Source organism: Dromaius novaehollandiae, chromosome 2 (genome assembly GCF_036370855.1).
Source record: "Dromaius novaehollandiae isolate bDroNov1 chromosome 2, bDroNov1.hap1, whole genome shotgun sequence".
In the NCBI taxonomy this organism is placed as follows: domain Eukaryota; kingdom Metazoa; phylum Chordata; class Aves; order Casuariiformes; family Dromaiidae; genus Dromaius; species Dromaius novaehollandiae.
In genome coordinates, this window is record NC_088099.1 from 54,735,083 (window position 1) to 54,761,364 (window position 26,282).

The 26,282-nt window shown below is 39.9% G+C and overlaps 1 protein-coding gene across 1 annotated transcript in view; it reads right to left on the reverse strand.

Annotated features, from left to right (window-relative positions):
• Nucleotides 1-629: 629 nt before the first annotated feature.
• The window catches only part of TBX20 (T-box transcription factor 20), a 38,347-nt gene continuing 12,694 nt past the window's right edge, over nt 630-26,282 (reverse strand). Inside the window, exons 5-8 of the mRNA XM_026102128.2 lie at nt 24,132-24,290; nt 20,108-20,184; nt 8,375-8,484; nt 630-5,165 (exon numbers count right to left, since the gene is read on the reverse strand). Of these exons, the coding sequence (XP_025957913.1) occupies nt 4,825-5,165; nt 8,375-8,484; nt 20,108-20,184; nt 24,132-24,290 (687 nt within the window). The 3' untranslated portion in view covers nt 630-4,824. The remainder of the gene's footprint in view (nt 5,166-8,374; nt 8,485-20,107; nt 20,185-24,131; nt 24,291-26,282) is intronic.

Genomic DNA, 26,282 nt, shown 5'->3' on the forward strand with positions numbered 1-26,282 from the left:
AAAACACATCTTCTGCAGCAGAAAAGGCTCAGTTAGGAATAGTGATAGTAAGAACTCACCAAAAATAAAAATAATCTTGCAATGAGTGAATGTCTTCCCTCTGCATAAGGAGGGTCAGCATAAGGACTGTGGCCACAACTGCCTCCCAGCTAATGAGCTGTACATGTTACACTGATCTCACTATTGCTTTTCTGTCTATGGGTAAATTAGCACAATTTACATTAACTACCAGTTTTGGAAAATTCTCCAAGTTTTCACAATAGTTTTCATTGGTATTTCTGTTTCCGTGTAATACACACACACACATAAAGAGGATAACAGTGATTAATCAAGTTCCCAAGCCAAACATTTTCGGTTTAAAAGAGGTTTATTTTCAAATGCTGGTTAGTGTTTGCTGGATGTTGGAAGCTGCAACATCTTCTTACGCAGCGTCACAGCCACCATGCTTAAAGCCTTCTGGGGCAAGATTCCCTATTGCATTTTGTAGACTGTACTACTATTGCACAATTATCCTTGAACTTGTAAAGAAGCATTCTCATTAGAAAAGCACTCCTTAATTCTGCACTATTATTCACTTGGTCTATGCTTGTTTGTCATTTTTATACCTAGAAGAGTACCACTGAAACCAGTGGAACTGAATTTGTATCTTTGACAGACCCTCAAGCCATATAAAGTAATACTGCAAATCAAACAGCCAAATTTAAAATGTTTTAGATGTCTAGCTTCTCTCAGGGCTCCAAAAATAGAAAAAAAAATCAGACAAATGCATCTAAGTCAGTTCTGTTAGTCTTTGGGATGCTTTTGTTGGATAAAAGACCTGAGGCTGTTGACTATCTATGGATAAAAGAGTAATCCAGAAAACACCCAAATGCACTCATAATACTTTGGAGGATAATCTTATCATTCTCTTCGAAAAGCATATTCAGGCATGTTCTCCCCACCCTTCTTAAAAAAACAACACAAAACAGCACCAGTTTGCTGAGCCAAGAAAGCTCATAAAGGTGAAGAGCACTTCACATGGGATATAAAATGTGAATTTTATTGGAAAATAAACTCTAGATTATATTTGGCATTTCTAGACCATCCACCAGCAACAGATGTTCTGTACTGAAAGTGATATAATTATGACAGCAGTACAGCAACTCCTTAAATAAATTACTGAGTTATTGTCAAAATAGTACAGATTGTTCTAGGCAAAGTGATTTCACCCTTTAAGTGATTAATAACAAATTTACATTCCTTTTCTTCCAGTTGTGAAATAAATGCTAAAGGTGTAGCACTGGTTTGCAGTCTTTCCTGTAGAGCATTGCTGGTATCTCTACAGTCATCATCCATACAGGTGGACTTCATTTTTAGATAAAAACGTTGGATGAAATCCTGTCCCCCTTACAGATAAGAAATTTACCACTGACTTCAGCAGGGCAGGAATTTTATCCCTGGAATCACTCACATGCTGCCCACTGCCCACAGGAAGCTGAGAGGGACAGGGAGCAGAAATTCCCCAAGGCAGCACAGCTTTTCTGGCATGTGCTCTGTGGTATCTGTGCATTTAATTCCTTCCAGCTAAACTCTATATAACTGGTTTTGGAGACTGGATTGTGAGGACAAAGAAGAGGAGTGGTGAACTGGACGCACCTATTAACCTTATTCCTGAGGAAGGTTCTCAGAAGCTGTCCTCTTTCCCGTGATGATGGTTCTACTTAGGACCTGCCTGTGATTATGCAGTAGTGGGGAACCCAGTGGGTTTCTGATGCAAGGGACACCATGGAGGAGCAGCATAGGTCATGGAACAGCATGGGCAGGAATAAGCACCCCAACAGAGACTGTGGATTTCCATTTTCTTGAGTTTAAAAGTCTTGACAGATGGCTTTGCAGAACTCTGTCCTTGGTGGGCTATAATATGAATCTCATCACCGAGAATTTGGATGAGAAGTTGGCCCTCTCATATTTTTATATAGGGAGAGTCTATAGCCATCTTTTCCAGATATGCATCATATTTCATCCCTAGTGAAAAGCACTTGTCTTTCATTTAATATCTTTGTAAATGATAATGTCAAATTCCAGTTTCATTGTTTCAGGAAGAACCAGGAGAATTTTCTCTGAAACAGTATCAGAGGAATTTGTGCCAAATACTGATATTTATAGGACAAGGTCCAGGAAAGAGCTAAAGAGATCTTATAATTTATTTTTTTGGACATGTTTCATGAAGGGAGGGTAGGTCACTGTGTGAGCAGGTTTTATATAACTTCTAAAGCTTACCTAAGTCAGCGTACCTGTTCCAAACAATTCTGGAGTTGTCTGAAAGCTGCCTACTTACTTGACCATTTTTTGATATAAATATCAGTATTAAAGCCACTGGCTTGAATTTTGAACCTAACTGCACCTCCTGCAACTCCAGATAACTTAATGGATCTGCAGAAGGAAACAGATACAATATGTAAAATAGAATTTCCCCACAGGCTTTAGTGAGAGTCATCATGAGATCTTAGCTAAGAAAGACAAATACAGCTACGCATATCTCTTACAGAAGTCAAGCAACTGAAGGACAGGGATTAAAATTTCCTTCCAGATCATCCCTGAAATTCTTCTTTATGTGGAATCATCTAGGTATTTGAAGAGTTATTTTCTTGTGTGGCCAGTATCATCCGATTTCCTGAAAACTAGGGTTCTTCACACCAAAACTGGTCATAAGTAGGCACAAGAAGTGCCATTTGCAACATGCACTTTTCAGATGATGTGATCGCCTAGAGCAAAATCTAACTTTTAGATACATCAAGCCAAATTCAGTGTTTAATTCTAAGCCATTTAAGTACTGCAGAGCTTGGCTCATTTTATGAACCGGCTCATTATATGGAACTCCTCATCAGCTCATTTGGCTCATTATGGGGAACTCCTTGCAGCAACTCTGGATCCAGAAACTGTGAAGGGTTTCATTACTTGTCTTTGTTCACCTACAGATCAGAAGAGCTGCAAACTGCCTTAAGACACTTTTTTGTCCAACAGTGAGTACATGGAAATTAGGCTAATATTGCAGATAACTGGGATGCTCAAAATGGCCAGTTTCACAAGACTTTAAATTCAGCTACTGGGAAATATACAGAGATGGCCCTTATCCATGGATGCCTGTACTGACCTACAATAGGAATTGGGAAAAGTCTGGGAGGGTGTCATAGCTATGTATGGTTAGGCATGTAAGATAAGGAAATGGACTGAAAAAAAAGACTTATGGCTCACCTTTTACTTTACTGAGATGGGAGGTAGGTGACTCAGTGTCTTGCATTCTCCCTGCTACCATACACATTGGTAAAAAGTAGAGGAGAATAGTGCCAAAGTCGTCTGTTTTCCGTTCTGTGTTCTATCTCTACAGAGATCTTTATTACATGAGATCGTATTGCTTGTTCTTTTAATATCAGTAGAGTGTGAGAATTGAGGTCATTAAGCTTCTTCCATAAGTTGGATGCAACTATACACAGCAACTCTGTGTTGACTTCTTATTTACAGTGAAATCTCAGCTCCTGCCATGCAGAAAACCAGCATCTCACTGGTACTCTTTTCAACAGTGCAAAGGATTCATGCTAGCTCTCTGCAGAGAGGTCATTTTTTCTGGTGACGGTAGGCACAATTCAAACAAAACATACTAGAAAGTATGGACTGTACTTTGAATGAAATGAATTCTTAATTACTGACACGAAAAGGTAGATATGAATAAAAAAACTACAGGCAAAATTCTGCACTGATATTTTCCCAAGAAAACCCCACCATTCTACTGGGACATGAAGAAGCAGAGAACACAACCCTCATTTGCCTAGCCAAACAGCTTGTCTAACAACAGGTGTGACCAAACCCAAGAGAATCAGAAGAAGTAGGAAGATACTCCAGTGCCATTCATCTTACACCAATCCGTTGCTTATATCTACAGAGTAAAATAATAGCCTGAAATTCTGTTATCTTGGTATTTGCAGCTGGGCACAGGTCTTCAGTGGCAAGTGCAGCAGCAAATAAAAGCTTTAAGGATTTGGTAACTTCTGGATTCCTAAGTTTAAGTAACAGATTTTCCAAAATCAGCACTTTCCTTCATCACACCTAACAGACTGTTAAATTGCTCCTCTTAGGATATGGGACAGACTTATTTTTAGACTGAAGAACAGAATACATCATTACTGCTACAGTCCTGTACACAGTTCTTTTTGGAACGGATAGAGTTTTGTGAAGGAAACAAAGAAAGAAAGAAAGCCTTGTTAATAATTTCCTCTTTGGGATTACAGTAGCAACTATGAAATACTTCTCTTGGTGAATATAAGCCAGTCTTTTAAAAAGGACAGTGGCCTTCTCCACCTTGTCCCCTTCCCAGCAAATGTATGCTGAGACAGCCTAAAACATGCTCAAAGCTACAGCAACACATTTTTCTGTATTGATGCTCATTAGTCACAAGAAGAGATGAAGATGAGTAAGAGTATTGCCTTTTTCAGAATTCTTTTAGCACATGAAAAAAAAGATCTATACACAATTAATTTGTACACTGCTGCATAAACACAATCTCTTTCCACAAGGCATAATGTACCTTTGGAACAACCTGCTTGCCATTAAAAATCCTGGGAACTCTGGGATCCATTTTGGCTGTGTTACACATAGATCTGTGAGCAGCTCCACGCTGCATGCCCTCTTCTTGAGATCCCTCGATGGAGGAATCTATATCCATAATGCATTTTATTAGCTGGTCTGAGTTTGGCACTTTCTTGCCATAGGCCTTTCAGGAAGGTCCCTTGTATTTTTCATACCAAACTTGCACATTTAAAATCTCGTGTTTCTCTTGTCTTACATCAGTCATACAAATGGCGTCATCACTGCAGAGGAGTGACGCAGTCCCTGGATAGCTGCATAAGGACCCTGCTGAAAATAATGGTGGTACCTAGGCATGTGGAAGGAAGGGAAAGTGGGGCCACTACCTTGCATTGAGCTGGCAATAGCTGAAGGTGTAAGAGGCATTCCCAAGCGGCTGTACGGAGGCAGAGATCCTTGGATTGGATGAGGAATGGGTGTAGCTATGGATGCAGTGCTGGTACCCAGGGCACTCAAAGACTGTGGATGCTGAAATCCAGGAAAACTGGTTGAGGAAGATACCCAGGAGCTGAGGGATAGATTATCGGAGGTTGTAAAAGCTGATCCTGAAACAAAGAGAAAGAATGCCTGACATATGCACTGCAACACACAAAGCTTTTAAAATAGCAAAAAGGAAGAAAAAGTTTTTCTCAGCAAGGCTGATTTTTATGACAAGTTATCAGTGCAAATACTTCCCGAATACATCTCTCTCCTTGTGTCTTTTTTAACAGTATTATTTGCCAGTTGCTCTCTTTTATCCCTGTATCTTAGACAAACTTCTTTTTTAAGAAGCTAGTTGCAGTGGCTTGATGAGTAAAATCAGCTTTGCACATTGATTTTACATAGCTCCTAGAAAAATCACCATATAATTTTGTTCTGCAGACAGTTTGTGAATAGATGTATAAATTCTATCTCAGTGCTGGCATGAAACACTCAAGCATCTACTCTGACATGGACTCTCATTGCATTACATCCCTGTTTTGATGACAGGCTTGTAGCTTTTTACATCAAATCTTCAATAGAATTGATTAAGTTTTTCTAAAATTTCAGTCTGGCAAAAAGGTTAAAAATGTCATTTGCAATGCAAGGGCATTTTTTTCACAATAAAATCTTGCCAACACTCCATCTTCTTACTAAAATTGGCTTTTCCAAAATTTAGAATAAAAAACCTCTAAAATGTCAAAACATTTATTATTTTTTTCAGCTGCATACAGTGCTCTAATAGACAACAGTAATAATGAATCATAGTAAGAAATGCTGTTTTTCAAGTGAAATATGAGAAACATGCTCCCAAGCTAAATATGTATTTTGATCTAATCAGTGGTTTCTTTGGTAGCTTTTTTAATCTGAAAAGTTACAAAAATTCCTCTTTTCACAAATCTTCCACTCTTTAAAATACATTTCCTCTGAAGATTTCAGCATTAGCAAAAAAGCAAAAATGGTGTCTTTACATTATAAGTAATATTTTTTTGACAGTAAACTTTGGGGGAAACTAATGAATAATTTGTTTTAATAATTATACATGGTTATTTTCAAATAATCTGATGAAGATGTTGCCTTTCCTCTCTGCAGTTCTTCTGTGCATCTGGTTATCAAGAGATGTCTGATTTCTAAGCATGGTGAATACTACAAAATTCTATTAATTATCTCTTATTTTTTAGTATGATTAAACAACAATTCAATGCATGTCCCAACTCTGTTTTCTTTCGTGTCCAACACCTTCCATTGAGAAAAATGTTTCTTACTTTAAGAAATAAATTAACTGGCAGGAGTATCTGTCAAAGCATAATTTTAAGCCAATATTTAAAAATATTCACAGACAACAAAATTTCTAATTATTATTAGAGGTATTAATTCCATAGATCTGATTCTAGAAGATAGGTTCATTCAACTTGTGAAAAGAAAGTATACACAAACATCTATATGTGATGTGTTAACTAATCATAACCATCTACTCAAAACAAAACAATAAGCAAATAACAATAGAAACAAAAAATGCAAACGATGGCAAAAAAGATCATAAATCTATTCAGGGAGAGATTCTCAAATCAGAAAGAGATGAAGGTACTCTTTATTAGTTCCTCCTCTGCTTAATGAAATAAGTAAAATGGCTCAGTAACAGGAAATAGAAATTGTGTCAGTTTGGCAGTAGAAATGGACTTGAACCAAATTCTGACCCTACCACTGAACCAAATTCTGACTGCTGGGAAATTACGATCCAGAGCCAAACTATAAGGATATCACCATACTAGCAGCAAAATCCTTTACAAATCCAGGAATATCTGACTACTGTTGCACTATAGGGAAGGCTGGATGCAAATCTGGATGTGACCTGAAGTTTTACATATGGCTCAGTTCCAAGTGGCTATTACTGTGCGTGGATGTGCTAAAGCACCAGAACCCAGACATTATGGATTAAGGAGTTTTAATCTGATGTATACATTTCCTATTTGTTAATCCCCCTGGAAACAGACTTCCTGTGATAGATACTCTACTGAAGGCAAGCCACTTCCATCTTTAGATGGCTGAAAACAGCTGAGATGAGAATGCCCTGGATGGGTGTTGAAGTATTTAGAAATAGCAGTGATAAACTTTCTTTTTCTATACAGAGGTAAGGTGCCTTGCTCTGAGCACGTCTGGCAAGGGAAAATTTAACATCATCTTCAACAATAACTGGCCAGGGATCTAAGCTGATGTAAAGTGAGGTAATCCCCCAGAAGTGTTTGAAAGGGTGGCGTTGTACCAGCAAAGGAGTTGCTCCAGAAACTCTACAAGTTAAGGAACTAGTCTTAGAATAAACACATATGAACAAGCCCAACTAATCACATTTTGTTGAAGAGCGACTCTTGGTTAAAAATAAGCGTGTTTTCCCTGCACAAGTCCAAAGAGCTTATGACCAGAAATAATGCTCTTATCTTAGCAACACTGTATGAAGCTAGAGGACAAGACAAGGGCACTGCCAGTCGGAAGGCGGATAGAACTGTTTTACCTCAAGTGGCTGTTGCATATCAGACAGGTCATGAAGTCAACATGCAGAGCATAACGCAACACAAGTTTATGCTAGTCAGCGATCCTGCAGGATGGGTTCGAGGTCTATTTCCAGTGGCAAATTATGGCAGATGCAGTCTGTCCTGCAAGCATCCCCACAGAGAACATGCTCCACATTGTCATTAGTTTTGTGACTGCTAAAGCAGACAAACCTAAACCATTTGGGGTGAAATGCCCAAGTAAGAAAGGCATCTTCTGGAGACCATGAGATAAAAAACTAAAGGTCAATTTTCAAAGGCTGCTATGGATTTTTCTTTCTGTAGAGGTAAATCACAGTAACCACAGGCTGGTTGAAGATGATTAGAACCAAGTTCTCTGTTGGCAGAAGGCTGGAGGGGCAACAAAAGGCATATCCACATGGTACTTCACAGGTGGTGCTGAGCTCCAGCTAGTAAGCCTTGCCAAGGGATGGGGAGTGTTAGCTTGTACTCAGCACCACATTAATGAAGTTGCCTGTTTTTCAGCCAGCTTGAAGAGGAAGCAGAGTTCTTGTCTCCTGGCAAAGGCTGTATAAGCAACTCCAGAGCTGCCTCCTGAACCAGCTACCTGAAGCAGTGCCATGGGCATATTCGATGTGCAGAAGGGCCATACAGGAATGAGTACCCTTGTGTGTGTGCCAGGCACACACCAGAGAAATGTTTCAGGATACCACAGTACTGGCTGTGGTCCTCCTTTTCTCCAGTATAACTTGGTCACAGTGGTTTAGCTAATGAGAAAATTTTCCTACCTCTGCTTTGTGTTGCTTGACTCTCATCTCCTAGATCATCTTCTCCTCCATAGGTTCGAATGGGGGATCGGGCATAGGAATGCTTCTGGATAAGGCTCTCCACACTTTCTCTGTGGAAGAAAACAACACATCATATCACTAACTTCCTAAACAGCCTCCTGTCTGTTTCAGAGAATAAGCAAGATAATCATTCCATGATTGGCCTAAAGGAGGCACTGGAAATTTGAACCCTGGAATAGAAAATAATTTGTCAAGTTAAAACTAACAAATATGCTGCCTTCTTCCTGTCCTGACTGTAGTTTTCGCACATAGATTCTTTCTTCAAATTATTTAACAAACGGGTTACCCCATAGCATGTTGCTGGAACCCCCAAACTTGTGATGTTTTATCACTGCTGATCACTTCTTACCTGCATGGTACTACCTCTTCAGCAGACAAATTAGAGTGAACATCTCACTGCATTTCCCAAATATAGTTTCAGGTGGAATATAAGACCAGCACTCCTCACAGATTTGAAGATGCAAGCATAAAGCTTGTACCCTGTAAGTATTTGTGCTTGGTGGCCAGGCTGGGTTCAAAGGGAGAACTCCTTTTGAGCAAGCTTTTGTGTCACATATGACCACCCCATCTGGAACTCTCCCATTCTTCTGAAATGAGGGGCAACAGATAAATGTGTCCAGAGACGGTTCACCTTTAAACATATTCTCCACATCAGGGCTTAGGCCAATTCATAACAGGAAGTCTGCGGATACTACAGATCTCGTGCAGTATCTATTCTGGGAGGTTAAAACTGTCTGCCAGGCCCATACCTCTCCAGGGGCATAAAGCACTGAAGTCACCCAAACAATTTTTAAATAGAAGAAAGCCATATCTGCATGATAAGTCATAGCAGTTTGTAAGGAAGATCCAACCATATACATTCCCAGCATGTTTCCATGTAAGTAGGTGGCATTATACCAAAGATGAATCTGACCTAAGCACATTTCCAAAATGGCTTTGACCTTTTGTTCCCATTTAACAAATCTAGGTAGAGATAGCTGTCTAAATCTGCTGCTCAGTGAAGGGTTTGTCTGAACTCACCATTTGGCTGGTTGTATTTGCTAAATGCCTTTCACTATGAGAGCGTGGCTGTTGCAGAAATTCCCAGGAAAAACATTTTCCAAGTAACAGAATAAATCACAATGGTACATGTTTTTCTTTCCTACAAAAAGCCCATTATAGTCATTTTGTCCTTGGTCTATCACTGGCATCATTACTTATGCTAGTCTCCTTGAAAAAAAAAAATAAAAGAGGGATCTTATCAAAGTGATTTACTTGTGTCAGGACTGGAAGTGGACTGAAAGCAATGGCAGTTGCTACATAGAGGATGATATAATTAAATTATTGCCTTTTAAGTGATTGAAAACAGTAGGCATATCGGGGCTATCCTGAAGAAGATTTTACAAAGAAAAAGACAGATGGCATTGTTTACATTATGTATTGAATGCCTCTTGAAACTTTTTTTTGAAGCACAATATGAAATGCAAAGAATTTTACTTAACTAAAAAGACTGTCTCATATGAGTACAGAATAATGAATTAGACCACTGTTGTCTAAGAGATTTAGATTTAGAGATAGATTTAGTCTATAAACATACTCATAGCCAAAGAATTACTAATCTTTAAAGGTCTGAAGAATAAATGTGATTCAGGTGATTGTCTATATTGTCTCTTATTGACTTTATTTCTACTAAAAGTCTGCTTATAATGATAGACATTACAGCATGTAATAATATCCTGATGCAACAGAAACAATGCAGGCTCTAGTTCCAGTGCAGTGGGCCAAACTCATCTCTAACCTCATTGGATCAATGGAGGTTTGGGGATAAACTCACCTCAATAAATTTACATTTGAATTACCTACAGAGATTTAAAACTAAATCAAATGCCCACAATTATTGCAAACTAAATTCTTTCCAGATGGGTGTGCATGCGAGACAGAGAACTCTGTTATTCTATATGGTTGTCTTCTTTTAAAGGGAAAAGAGAGATGACTTCTTAGTGAACCCTGAATCTGAAAAGTTTGAAAATAGGAAACTATGTGGTTGGCTTATTTATTTTTAATTTTGTAATTCTGCAGGTAGTATGCTAAAGATTTTAGAAGACTAATCGCACACATTGGCACAAGAAGCAAAGGTTTTTATGGCATAGGGAATGGTTTGAAAGAGGAAACTCAGATCAGGGAAAGCAACTCATTTCACAAGAGCAGGTAGCTTTGTGCAGCTGGGATTTAAAATTCAGAACTGTATGTGCTTATCTAGCCTGACCATGTTGGTAGTTTAAGCTATTATCTCAACACGCCTACTAATTTTTCATTTTAGAGGTAGAGGCTGTGATTCACATCATGTGTGCAAAGCACTCAGATTCACACCAGGATTTAGGCACCTGGTCTCCACAGCAATATCCACGGCCTTCAGGTGGATAATTTCCATTCTACATACATGTTCTGCATATATACCTCCGAAAAGATCTGCAAAACACGAAACGCTGAGCAGAAAACCACCTCAGCATGCCAAAAGGAAACAAAGGAAAGCCAGAAGTAGTGTATTTTTTCCACACATTAAGCTTATGTCTGAGTCCTCCCACTAGGCATTGTTCTTTCCACCTAGCAAAAAAGGAGTTCCAGTCTGAACTCAGGTCTCCCTGACCCTGGACAAGTGACCCAACTACTAAAATAAAGGATAACCTTCATTTCCCTCTGTGTCTCAAAGGAAAGAGGTGGTGGCCTCTGCACTGCGTGCACGTATTTCATGCTCAGAGAACACCACCCAGAGATGTAGGAGAAGACAGGTTTGCAACTAATCTAGTCTGTGGAAACATGCAGGCTTAGGTGGGAAAGAGGAGCTCAATCTCCCACACCCTTTGAAGATGGAAGTGCCTCAGAACTTGCTCCAAAGCAGACCTATAGGACAAAGTAGAACTTTAACAAGAAGATTTAAGTGCTGTTGAAATATAGTTAACCTGAGATAGCAGTTTAAAATGCGGGAATAAAGCCAGCAACCTGGAATGTAGGTTCCTGCTTAAACCCTCTTCTCAACCTGAGCCAAAAGGACTTCAAGGTCAAAATCTTCACAAAAGTTCTATTTTTAAAAGTGTGATTTACTTAGGATACCCAGAATATACTGCTATCAATACCCAAAATTTAATAATAATAATAATAATAATGAATTTATTTAAAACTTGTGGCTTTACAGTTCTCTATACAAAACATCTTCAGCAAATCGATATAATTTATAGCACAACCACTCATATCTCAACATGGTTCAAAGCATTTCTGTAGATAATTTTATAAATCACTGAACTATAAATCAGTATTTGCCATATTATGATTCTTCTCAATTAAAAAAATGTAAATGAAAAGCAGGAACAAAAATAGGATTTGATGGAATTTTTTTTAAAGCTTTCCTTTAGTTTCTTCAGACCTGATTCATACTAAACTGGCTGAAGGGCAAAGTGATTTCAAGTTACTCAGTTACTTCTGTTACTCAGTTTGTGATCAGACATTTGTTATCTAATACTTGGACCTAATGATTTTTACTTTTTAATGCATCTTAGAAGAGTGTCTTCTATTAGCAACAAGTTAGCAATAAACTTTGTTTTGAGAGAACAAAAGCTGTCAGCTTGCTGGAAGAAAGATGTCTTCTTTCTGTCAAATTCTTTTGTGTGGTCTTCCAACCATTTTCAGCTTTCCAGACTGCTTTTTAACTCACACTTGTAAATACCCGGAGGGGAAAAAACACACATGCACAGGCATAATATATTACTATGATTAAGCTGTGTTATGTGTACAACTAGATAATAGTAGCAGATGACAGGCTACAAAATAGCAAGTTAGGGGCTGAAGCTGTCTGAGATAGAGAAGAAGGAATCATTTGCCAAATGCAGAGGGAAAACCTAAGCAGTTATTGGCTATCACACCCTATGAGAAGATGCTGAGACAGGATAAACCTGAGGGGAGGTAACATGGGAAAGGAGCGTAGGTTGATCCCAATGACCTGCATTACAACAGAAGCACACCTTGAGCCCAGCCCTTTTAATAAACCTCTGCTCACTATGAACAAAGTGCTTCTCTCCTTTGTGCAAGAAAGGAACCAGTATGTTTTGGACTGAGAATCCAAGGAAGTGAAGGAGATTGGTAGAATTTATCATTCAGCAAGCTTTAGGGTACCTAGACAGCCCCTTGCCATTCTGCAGGTATTAACCTCTGGACTGAACAGTTCAGTCTTCTCCCTGCCAACAACTGATTCCAAAGTTAAAATCTCAGCAAAGGATGCTCTCTCTCTTGCAGCTACAAGGTGAGTCTTTGACGTTGTTTAGCGACATTGCCCTGTACACACACAGCAGTTTCAGGGGATCAAATATAGACAGGAAGACTCTGACGTGGCTGATAAATAATTCACTAATACTTTACAAACTAAATCCAAGATCTTGCCATGGTACTGGATATGAACTGGGAGACAACAGAAAACACAGAGCTGATTTAGGAAGCAGCTGAGGAACAAGGCCCTGTGTGAGGACACTCACTTCTGGTTGTCAACCCCAAGTTATAGAAATTCTCGCAGGAGATGGTAAAGCCCACGATTACCCTGTGCAGGATTTTCACTCAGGATGAAAGAACAGTGCTGCTTTGTAGGTGGAAGCAGGCATTTCTTTGATGCTCCTTCAAATAATTTTTTCTGTTGTTATTCTTTTTCAGCCATGCATTTGCCAAAGCCCACTGACCACCATGACCCTGATCTTGAAGCACGTGACCATAACAGACTCTGTGGCTCCTTAGGAACCCCCCTGACATTGAAGAGGGCTCACCTGAGCACAACAGACCATCAGTACAGAGGCCACTACATGCTTGCATGCACCTGAAGCTATGGATTTTCCTGAATTTGGTAGAGAGAGCACCCAGGAGGTGGAGACAGGATGTCTACCTTCTCCTTTTGAGGCAAATATATTTAGTTTTGGCAAAGGGCATTAGAAAAGCCAATCCAGAACTAGCCTGATAGCACTATCCATCTTAGATCCATCCCATGGAGCCAGACAATTGAGCTGATATAATACTAGCCATCCATTCCACTGAGAGCCTGGATCAACGCCTGTTGAAGGCAATGGGTGAAAGACAGTCTGAAGTGAGAGAGAGCAGGTTCCAGAGCCAGGCACTCTAAATATATATCTTCTGGATAAGTTACTGTCTCATTTAGGAATGTCTACAAGGGGTACAAATTTTAGAGCAGTGATGAGCAACTCATTAGTATTTTCTCTATTTCCCCATACTAACCAAGTGATAGAAAAGCAAAAATGGAAGAATATCCTCAGAATCTTCTCCCTATTCCCAGTATCATGTTTTTTGTCATTTTTTTTTAAGAAAGGCAGTGTTAAAAAAAAAGATTAATAGAAGGAAAATAATAAAACTGGCAACCATGTTTTTCTTGGCCATTCAGTTCTACACAAAGAAAAATACGGAACAGGATATAAAGTGTATGAATTATCAGTTTGCAGCCTGAATGACTTCTTTAGTTCTGCATTTCAAAGGTTTCCTTTTTTTTATAGCTGCCAGTTAGTATGTTTGGAAGAAAGCCCAGATAACAGAAGACATCAGAAGTGAGGTGAGGTGAAGACAGATGGAATAAATGGGCTGAGAAGGCACAAAAATAAACTTGTCGGAAGTCGCACTGTAGTAGAACTTTTTTTTAAGGAAAAGATGACTAATTTGTCCAAGATGCAAGTGCTAAAAAGGAGTCCAAAAACAAGCAGGAGGAACAAATACATTTCCATAGCAGCAGCTAGGAGTGAACAACAAATCTGTCAGAACTGCTGTTCAGATATCACTCAGCCTTCATGTTTCTGTGGCTTATAGCTGTTACTTTACACATGCACAAGCACAGATTCGTCTGTGTACATCTGACACAGATTAATACGCTACATATAGTTGTTCTTATATGGGTATATAAATATTACAGACTGACGTTAGGAACATAGTTCAGCTCTGACACTGCATGGACCAAATCCTCAATCAAAAACCTAGCACTGGTCCACTGATTGGGTTAGAACTGAACCAGTTGCTACCACATAAGAACCAGGGCCCATCAAATTTTAAGAAAGAAAGGAAATCAAAATTAAATTATAAAAAAATCTCAATTTAGAAGATTGCAGAAGAAAGAACGAGCGTGTCTCCAAAATGGTGTTTTCTGGCAGCCTCACAATATACATATGGCTACTGACGGGAATTTTGGAAGATACGCAGTTTGCATGAAGGTGACATAGCCTGACTGAAGCCATGACACAGGAAGAAAAATGACACTTAGGAAAGTGGAGTATGAAGTTATTAAATATATCTCCCCCACTTCTCTAACTACAAAAAAAAAAAAAAAAAAAAAAAAAAAAAAAAAAGAAAGAAAGAAAGAAAAAAAAGAAAGAGAGAGAGAGAGAGAAACAGCTATCTTTATACAGGGAATGAGAAAAGAGAAGAGATTATATTTCTCTTTTCTCACTTGCGCAAAAGCACACACTTACAAAAGCTCTTTCTCTGCAACTTTTTCTCCCCAAATATAGTGACTTAACACTAACATAACCCCACCAGGCTCCATTTCACCCAGTGAACACAAACAGTTCTTTCTGATTGTCAAGCAAAGGACACGAACAGTGCTGTGAAACTGGGACTGGGGAAAGTCCCTGGGAAATTTCCCCTGTGCCGGAAACAGAGGAGGTCTGACCTGACGTTGTCCTGTCCCCTTTTGCATGCACTACACCTGCATGAAGCAAGTGGAAAACACTAGTAAAATAAAACTCTTTATACTATTTTGCACAAGGGACAAGATAACAGAAAATCAGGCCTCTGTGAAGAATGACCTGGAGTGTGAGTGCTTAAAAGTTTGGGAATTGAAGAGGTTTTAGCTGGAATGGAAGGATTTCTGCTGGGAAAAAGGAAAGGTTGTCCAGCTAATAGGGAGCAGAGTTGGAAGAACCAGACTTGCAGGGGATGATTCAGGTGTCTAAATGTAGGCAGCAAGTGCATTCTAGATGTCCTAAGACATCCAACCCTCCTGCAAGGGTCTGGGAGGTGTGATACAGAAACTACAGACAATTTGTCTACCCTTTTGGAATAGCAGCAGCTGGAGGCTGTAGTAACCACAGGGCATCTGGAATGGCAGCAGCTACGGATGTTTAGGCACCTGAGTCCCTGGTGTCTCTCCCTAAACTCAGGACTTCTCCCAACTTCTATGTTTGAGATGATCTCCCATGGCTGGTCATTGACATCTACAGACTGAGAACTAGCGAGGAATAAAAGGTCAGCTGGAGAGTTTGACTTGGAGGAAAACTATGACAAAGCCCTACTTGACCATGGATATGGGAGTAGGTCCTAGAGAGTATATATTTCTGGCTGTTGGTAGGGCAGTTTCAAGACTCAGAAAAGTTCTTCTGGACCAGTAGGAAGCAGTGAGAGTGAGGAGGAAAGCAGCCGCTGTGGGGCAAGCAGGAAAGGGATGGGAGTGAGGACTGCTGCTGACAGCGCACAATTAAGCACATGGCTTTGACTGCTACTTCAACAGGGCAGTACCCATATCTGGGCATTAGCATCCATTTCATTTACAGCCTTATGATGCACTACAATATCTTTCCACATTTCAGACATGAAGCTGCTCAGGGGAAAATTCAGAATCTGATAACCATGCAAATCCAGTTGGGATGCTGTGTTACAGATCTCTTATGTACTTCCCCCATCCCCCATTCCTTCCTTTCTCTGCTTAAAAATTATTTTGGTGTGCAGACCATACTTTCCCATTACCTAAGACATTGCCTCTTGCGGTATGCATCTACCTGCCAGAAGCGTTTATGGGACTTGTGCAGATGAGTGTACTCCCTTAGCTCTCTGTAGCAGTTACAGGTCCATCCCCTGAACTCACCTATCGCACGCTGGATCAAATTGAAAAACTATGTTCACAAAATGATTATGATCTGTCAGTTCTTGTTTGATCATTATTTTATGATTCAGTAGTTCTGTTGACTCACACTCTTGAAATAATCATGCTTTTCCTTGGATTGTTTGCATGATTTTAACTGTTACGGTTTTACTTATTTATCTATTTATTTTTTAAAGTCTAACTCTTCACTGCAATCCAAAAGGTAAATTCAAGCACTAGATAAGAAGTGAATCTATTGGGTTCTGATTTGGCACTTTTTATGGGTTTCAGTTTTTCCTTAACAGAAACATAAAGACATTACCTTAAAACTTCCCTCCAGAGTGAACTGATAACATTAGAAAACCTGCATTAGAGTCTTCTTTACAAAGGTTACCATTAAAAAAAGATCACTCTCAAGACCAGCATCCATACTACAGTGTTTGGCATCTGGTAGTCAACACCGCAGTATGTCAAGATCCACAATCTGATAATTTCTGCTAAATATTCAGTTTTTCAATCACAACCACTGTAGGAGTCTTTTTATAGTAGAAGAAATGTAAATACCACATAAAAAGATCAAAAGGTGAATCATCAACTTATCTAAACACAGTAGCCCTAGATAAAGTCTATCCTGTTAATGTAAATAGATTACCACAAGTAATATATGGAAAGAGTTGATTGTAGAAGGAGCCTCACATTCTACTGAAAATTTGATATGTACCAAAAACACACAAGATTTTTTCAATAGTTAGAAGATCTGCATAATTAGCTATGAGTATGAGGAAGCTGTTCTACAGTGTTTAGACGGGAACAAAAGAAAATGTAAGAACTTCAATAGCTTGCAGTTGCCTAACTCCCTTATTATTTTGCAGACTTTACTACCTTTACATGCATTATTTTGACTCCAATACATATAACACAAATAGATTTAATCCTAAAGGCATTTGCAGTTTGAATTTCCTACATAGGGATCGTAAATCTAGACTGGGAAGCCTGAAATCGTTAAAGTCACGTATTTATAAAATCATATTCAATTAGGTTAAAAAAGTGCAATTTCTGTCATCATGTCATAAAAAGATGTGTTTTTCTCTCAGATCTACTATAAAGAAAAACTCCTTATATTGTTACAGATAGAGGCTGTTTTCAATCAGTTACAAGGAGCAATCCAATTACTGGATGGTTTAGTGCAGTAACTGACTCCAGACTAATTTAATTTCTTTAGGTCTCTAAAGATCAATTGATCTGATTTGTTTCCCTCCCCAAAGGCTGTTTAGGAAAAAGCAGGCTTAAATACCTGGAAATGAAATACAAAGCTCTGTACACTTTCACACTACTTAGGTCATTCTGAAAAGCTGGAACTTGCAATAAGTGAGTGCTCTCTTGGCCCTAACATCACAGGATGCTTTACAGAAGACCATTAAGATCACTGCACAACATGGCAGATTATGCATGCACACGCTGTGTGTCAGGCTGCTTAGGAAACATTACGTGGAAACTATAAACACAGCTTCTAGCTAAATATTCATTTTCAAGAGCTGTGCAAATGTGCATTTGCACTGCATATTGTTCCCAGACAAAGAAATATTTTTATCAGTGAGCCATCTTATTGAACCTACTAGGTTTCCAAGTAGACCATGCTGGAGTCATGTGGTACTGTTCATTGGATTACCTTCATCTTGTAACGCATGCCTCAGTGGACATAAAACAGGAAACTCTTCCGGCTGTTGTATCTCACTTTGTTATTTCTTTTGGTTTATATGAGATTTATTTAAACATTTTTTCTGGTGCTATGATGAAATCTATAAAACCAATGCTGCTGAGGAAATATAGCAATGGGTTTCTGAGAGAGCAATACTGACTGACTTGACATTCTCTCATGTCTGAATATTTTAATGTCGGAACTGAATAAAACCTTTAGTATGTCTGGACTGTACCAGATAACTCAGGAGAGGAAAAATGAAATTCACGGTCTCTTACCAGCACTCTTGTGTGTCACGCTTTTACTATCTTGTTACTTCATGCGCTGTGCAACAATTTTTGGTTTTTTAAAATACAGTTGTCCCCTAATAAGAGCTAAACTTTCCCATTTAAGTCAAAATAGACCTGACCCAGACTTGGACTCTCAAAACCAGGTTTTAGTGTGGTTTCCACACTTTTCACATTCCCTTTCTTGTATTTATTGTAGGTTTCACACTTGGATACCTTATCTTTCATGGCAACTTTCATGCCTGGGCTAGGCTGACTGTCTCAGGCTCTGTTCTTACACTTATCAATAAACAAAAGGGCACTGTGGTTTAAGCTCAGCATTTCTGACTTCATGCCATGTGCTGTTATAATAAGACGTCCTCTGGAAAAATTCCCTTTATATCCAGCACCATGATAGTCAGATCATCTGCACAGAGGTAACTAAGTTTTTCTCTCAGCTTATCTATTCAGACTCTCTCAGCCCTTGTAAAGCTGTGTCATTAGATGGTGCCTGCCTGTATGAAAAGGAAACTCAAAGGTGAAAATCAAGGCCTCTTCTTTTCCTACAGGTTCTTTTCTGACTATTTTCTGCACACAAACCTGATCTCTGGACCTCGTTTACCTTAGTACTCTGCCAGTATGCCAGGCTATGTTGTTTCAATTAAAGCTACTTTGGTTTTCTTCATTTCCAACTAAGACTTTCACTCAGAAAGCAACTTTTAACAACACTGTAAGCATGCACTGTAAGCTGCAAGCTTTTTTTCTCAAAATAACTGTTCTTTCACCCAATTATTCAACAGATCACTAATAATCCAGTAACTAGTAAGGTATAAAACATACTGCCATTTCCCAGCCATAAACTTGCTTGGGACTGATGTACTTTCGAAATGCTGTAAAGACTTTCTCTAGCTGCTTGAATATTAGCAGCTTGTCCCCGATATGCACCCATGAAAGATGAATCATAGAGACATCTGGATATCCACACATAAGAGCCTGGAGGGTTTCAACCTATCCAAATTTTCTTTCACGATCATGTTCTTACAGGAAAATTTGGATGTGCTATATCCATCTCCATCAAATTCGCTTCCAGCCTGAAGGATTCAGACAGCTTAATTTGCTTCATTTGCCAAAGCATTTGACACGGTATCATAAAATTGTGATGCACTGGAGGGATACCAAGAGACTGAAGTTTATTTCTGACCCAACTGCGGGTTAATGCTTCAGTCCCTATGGCAGCGGTTGCTTGTAATGAGCTGTAACACAAAACCCTACAGTTTCCAGATAAAGCCTTCCCCTAATGCTGCACAATTTCAGTGAAACAAAGATGGCATCTTTGTCTGCAGAGTGGGAGTTACGGGATTTGCCCTGGTGCCAACAGTTGCTGACTTCAGTGTCTGGGACTGCTGAGGGTATTTTGGGGAGTTCCCCTCTCCCTTTTCCAGTGAGCGGAGCAGCGGGCAGCTATAAAGACATTGAAAAATGGGACCACAGCCCTTGTTTCCCAGAGATTTGATTCACAGCCTTCAATAGGATTAAATGGCATGATAAGAAAAAAGCTTTTCATTCTGAAGTTGTAAAACTGACCCTCTCTCCCCTCAAGAAGCCCCATCAGGAAGAGGAATATATCAGCCTCAACTGAAACAGATGTCAAAACTCAAAACAGCTCTTTCTTCATAAAGTTTATAAGTATTTTTAAAGGAGGTGGAGGAGGCTTACTATATGCAACAAGATAACATTAAAATGCGCAGCTTCTCAGGAGTTGAAAGGATGCTTTTCCTACAAACTCTCTCTTCTTTTTATCTTATCTGCATGGAAAGTAAACAGAAAGTCCCCATTACCTCTCGATATCAGTGAGTCTGGAAGAGTCCCGGAATCCTTTAGCAAAAGGGTTGCTGTCAATTTTCAGCTTGGTTATCTGGAAACACAGAAAAGAGCAACACAACATAAACATAGTGTTAAGATGTTGCAGTGTACAAAGTGTTAACCGGTCCATCCTCCTGGCTTCACCACTAATTTTATCCATGCTGCTTTTGTGTGTGTGTGTTGTTTATGTGAGTGCAACTCTTGGGATGCTGCAGAGTCCTGGAGGCAGAGCCCGGTTCTCCTCTCATCCCATGGTAAAGAAAAAGCAACTCCTCTGAAATCAGTAAAGTGACACTGCTACAAAACTGGTATCAGCAAGAGAACAAGTCAGATTTCCTTTTGGGAGCCTTATGTCGAGCCAGCTCAAGAAGCAGGCTGTATCATTCCTACGGCAGTGGAAAGACCGAATGGCACAGTGGGTTGAGGCTGCATGTTACTCAAGCAGAGGGAAGCCGCACACATACAAGGTTATTGCTTCCAAATACTTTAGCACAAATTAGATAGTGTTTTCCATTAGCAGTGCACAGCATCCTGCTAAGATCTGAGCCTCTTTGGTGGAGCTGCACACCAGCTAACCTGAGCCCAAACCACGGGCCTGTTGCCTGCAAACTTGAGAATGCTATTTCAGTTCGGTCCCACCTATTTTTTTTAGTTATGCAACTGTTCTCAGCCAGACCTACCAGCCACTGCACAGGGCCAGTATAACTGTTTTTGCAGAGATAAGACACGGGGGAAGGGGAGGAGGGAGAGAAGAAGTGGGAAGAACACAGATTTGAAGTGACACAGTCTGGGTGTTAAAAGGGTGGCCCTGTTAAAACCGTCACAGTCCTGAAAGACCAGATCTCTTGTAACCAAAACTCTCCTCCACTCTTCAAATTCAACTACAGACCTGTTCAGTGCATCTCATGAGCCTTTACATCTGCCATAGTAACCCACTGGTTAGGACTGCCTCTGCCCCAAAGCATCAGGGCTCCCCTTAACTCTGCAATGTTCAGGAATAGAGGGTGGCTACAACTGTGCTTTTTGGGATCAGGAAAAAATACACACCATTGCCCTTCTGAAACTTTCCAGCTGTCCAAAAGAAAAGAGATTTGGTAAATAGAATCTGAGACATCATAATAATATTCAGATTTTCCAACTGTACTATTTCTTCTAGGAATTAAAGATGAACTATAAGTGAGTAGTTAGAATTTGATTGTACACAAGACAAGGTCTGTCCTGCAAGGCACTGAATGCCACCCTAGCAGAAGCCAAAGAAAATCAACAGCTCTCAGTATTTCGTACTGAGCAGCTATTTCTGTTTGGCTTTCCCTGAAAAAAGCCTGTATAATAGCGCCACAACCTCGTTTTTAATAGCTGGCCCTTGAGACTCAGAAAGAAAAGGGATCTTTTCCAAATCCACAAATGATCAAATGCTCTCGTGAAGTAAAGGTATTTCAGAATTGGGTGGCTCCTCCAAAAAAGGAGGAACACAACTGAACCCAACGTTTTGTTCCAAGAGAGAGGTCTTTTGGGAGGGAAACAGAGAGCGAAGGACAAGCTCACAAAAAGTGAAGCATATGGGGCCGATAATGAGTATTTAATTACTGGTCTGCAGTATACAAAAGGCAGGTCTGAGCTACAGCTTTGGATGCAGTAAGAAGAGGAAGGGAGCAGGACAGAGAGGCAGTGTGGCCTGCTGGGTAGTGCGTGGGACTGGAGTCATGAAACCTGAAATGGAAACTAGCTGTCCTGATGTCATTGGCAAAACCACACATCAGGAGGAGAGCCCATGGGTGCTCCGAGCAGCTGCTCCCGGCTCTGCCACTGACCCACTCTGCAACCCTGGGCAACTCACGTCACCACTGTGCTGCTGCCTTCCCTGCTCGACTCTTTCCATTCAGTGTGCAAGTTCCCTGGGGACCTTGCTCTGAGGAATTATGCAAGAGACAGACCCCCATGTCAGCTGGGGTTTTAGGCTGTCTCATCACACAAATACAAACGATAACAACTAGCCTGAACACTAGTCTTGTCACAGGATCTTCTAACAGTTCAGCAAGCCAGTTACAGCCTCTTCCTGTTCCCGAGAGGTCAGCGTCCTTGACTCATGGTCACATTGCAAAGAGCAGGGGGTTAGCGCCTCACATACAGCGAACTGACTTCAATTTGTGGCAATGTTTGAAAACTACCTTGGAAAAAGGCAAGCTCCACGTAGTTCCCTTGACTTAGATCACCAACACACTGAGCCAACTGTATTTCAGAATAATAAGAACTTCTATTCATCTCTTGAGTGTCTTTTCACCAATCAAACTTCCATTTTCCTGATATTAAAGGTTTGGTATGACATCACAAGAGAAACTTTTTGTATCCACCAAATCCAGATGAGACTCGCAATCATTTATGGCCATATTTTTCCTGAGAGACTGTCTCACAAACAATCAGAGAACATCTGCTAGAAAGCATTTTAAAATGAAATTTGACCTACAATTCAACTCTGTGGCAGTGGTTTGACTGTTTAAATAAATGCATGCCCTTTAAATCTTAAATTATGAGATAGTTTGTTGAAAGTGTAATGTATTTAGCTTTTATCTAATAACCTGCAGAAATGTAATCAACCCCTCCTTAAAACAGTTCTGAAAGAAATGGCAAAAATGAAAAAAGGCTCCATTTTCATTAGTCATAAATAAAATGACAGCATCAACCTCTAGGGGTTCCGGAGATGTTCCATTGAGAAATTTTCCAGGACTTCTTGTGTGTGCCTTGGGAAGGTTAGTTTAGAAATGTCTCTGATGTAAATATTATTGGTAAACACAAATCCATTCCCCGGAATGAAATTCCAGGTTAAGTTGTTTTTGTGTTTGTTATTATTTTGCTAGTTTCTAAGGAAAGTTAAGTGGAAAAACCTTTTCTAACCACAAGCCCAAACTTTATATCCTTGAGACTGCCACACGCTGAATTCATTTTCTTTAACATTCAAATAAATACCTGTGTTTACAATCAAAACATTCTGATATTAAAGCCTTAAAGCTGGGTGTGGGGTCTGTTGCAATTACTGACATAGCCCTACTACTATTACGCCCATTGCTTATTCAGCCCAATATGCAGTAATTTCATTTTATTCATAGCATTAGAAACTAATCATTTTTGTCTCATATTAACAAATGCAGATTTTTTTTAACATAAACCAACAGGTATTTTGACTGTGATGCTGCCTACCCATATGTTTGGACAGCACTTGTTACATTTCTAGAACAGCCTGTCTCAACTTGGGGGGAACTGAGAGGGAAAGAAGCACTTTAAGAAGTGCAGTAGTCATTAAAACACACTGAATTGCACTGAAGCCAACAACATCTTTCCACTGACTTAAATATTAAAGCTTTATCCACTGTTGAGCAAAGCCTCTGTTTTCCAATTGTTTATATATGTCCTAAAATTACTCATTAGCAATCCATTGTTATGATCTCCTCCATTTTGTGTATGTTATTCACTGGCACGCAAATTGAAATTCAAACATCTGGATGTAATCTGGGCAGCCTCTGAAAAGCATATCTCTCAGCGATTTCCCTTACATTTGAGCCTTACAGCTTAATTAGTCAACTTTCTAAGTCCACGAAATTGTCATATGCAAACCAGAATATCTGCCAGCTACTAGCTCAAAGCGTGAACTATCACTGGAAATCAGAACAGCTCCTTAATGAACTATAATTTAAAAAGTACTAAATGATAATATGCAAACAGCTTTGTATAGACAGAAAGGAAGACAAATGAAAGCCTCTTTCATGTCATCTTTACTCACATGAACAATCCTTATGTCCCTTTGAAGTTAGAAGAACTACCCATGTACATAAGAATTATTCCTTAATATGAATTAGGCTGGACAAGGTCACTACAAACATTAGAAATGAAAGGTAAGTTATATCAGAAAGTTTCCTCAACCACATCTCAATGTGGAGGAAAAGAGGGAATTTCTTAGCTGTGTGGAATTTAACTAAATCAGAGGAAGTGAGCAACCGTACTCACCAATTGATTCTGGTAGGCAGTAACAGCTGTAAAAACTGTTTCTGGAAAGATAAATGTCCTGAACTCTTCAGATTTCAGATTTAGCAAAGATGCCGTGTGATCCTTCTTCTTAATAATGTGGACCCTTGGCTGGTACTTGTGCATGGAGTTTAAAATGATCTGAAAAAAACAGTTACAAGACATTGTCCTGAGAGGAAGATTAACAAGACTGCTGAAGACAATAAAACTGTATGGAAAAAAAGATACAATTAACACTGTAGAGAGGACATCTTAAATCTAACTAGCCTGGGGCTGGTTTTCAGAGCAAGCTCTCCAGCTCGTCTGGTGGGTGCTTCCTTCTGAAAATCAAGCTGTAAGAACAGGCATTTCAGGAGCTGATTTCCTCTCACCACTAGTGAGCACACATTTTTGAAGCATAAATACCTGTTCCTGCAGGTGAGATGTCCTACATATACAATGTGTTATGGCTAGCTTGTGCTCCAGTTTGTAGGTGCCACTGACAAGTGTAAATATTAACTCTTGAAAAGCACATGGCCAGGAATTCACATTTGCAAAATGGTATGGGCAGGAGAATAAAACCAGGCAGGAACCTCCCCCCAAAAAGCAAAACAAAACAAAAACTACAAAAAAATCTGCCACCACCAGCCCGAAGAGCTGAAAAAACCAACCTTCCCCAGATCCTTTCATCATTCAGACCTTTAAAGCAACCTACTTTGTAGATGCTCTTCACTGCAAACTACCAGAGATGAAACCATGGAGAGAAACCAGTACAGAACCCTAAACTGGCCAGGTTTTGCCATTTTTTCTGGATAATAATTGTTTATGAGCAAAAGCATAATTCCAAACCTAATGGACCAACTAACCAATTTCAATGTTCACTGGAGTCAAACAGAGATTCCCACTTGCTTCAATTAGCACTGGATGGAGGCCTATTTGGCTGCCTCTAACCACAATATTACGATAGAAGAATTAAATACAGAGCTCGGCTTGCACCAGTCCTTGTTTTGGATATAATCACAGTCATAAGACTAAATTGGCAATGGTGTGGGTGGTTCTATTTTACGGGGGGCCAAAACAACATTACAGCCAGTTCTGTACATCTGGAATAGCTAATTTGCATTCCACAGGAAGCGTTAACTTCAGCTGAAACATAGCAGAAGTGCAGTATTTCATGCTAGCTTAGTAAATAAGAAAGATTGCATTTTTGCCTAGGAGTGGGGAGCTTAGAAACAGCTTTTTCATGGCTAAAACTCCCTACAGCATTTTCTTCTCTCCTCCTTTGGGGCTGAAGATTGCTGTGACTTGCACTGTGATTTCGGTGGGTTGCACGTGGGAAGAGGGGAGTCACTATGGTGACGGGGAGTCATTGCTCTGAAAGTGTTATATGTCAGCTTTTGCCAGTTCAGGTCCTTCCTCAAACTGCTTCATCAGTTTACACACACACACACACACACACACACACACACACACACACACACACACACACACACACTAGGCATGTGCTTTGCAGCTAATATTCTCAGTACTTTTCCTTCTATTTCTGAGATTTTGTCTCACCAGCCTAGCCAGTGGGACCCACCAGCCGCTCTGTACGCTGGGACCAGCTCTAAGCAGCTGGAAAAGACATTTTAAATGACGGTGTGTGCATGACGATCAGCTTAGTGAGGGGTTGGCCTACAGCACTCGGCAACGCGCTTTCCATTGTCTGCAACGGCTGCGATATCCGTGCCGTAGCAGTACATCTGAGCAGCAGCCGAGCGGGAGGAGGAAAATATATGTGTGGGAGCAGCTCCCACACATACCCTTTCCTTTCACTCCTTTGTGAATGTGAATCGTGATAATGAAACTCCAATTTTCAAACAAGACCATGTAATCTTCTATGAAAGTTTTCCCAGACCAAAAGTGCACTTAAATAACATCCTCTACTGTGATACTCTACCCCACGTATCCCCACTGGAGGAAAGTTGGATCATTCAGGTACAAAACAAGCACTGAATGCAGCCAGGAGTTCACAAAAGTTCTGGGAGACCCAAGGCCGAAGTTAAGGTCACTATTTCCTTTTTACTAGGGTCTATGCATGTTGTGCTCCATCTGCAGCCCCACAGAGGCTGTCAAGATTGCAGCATTCGCTGACGTTAAAGTCAGCTGGAT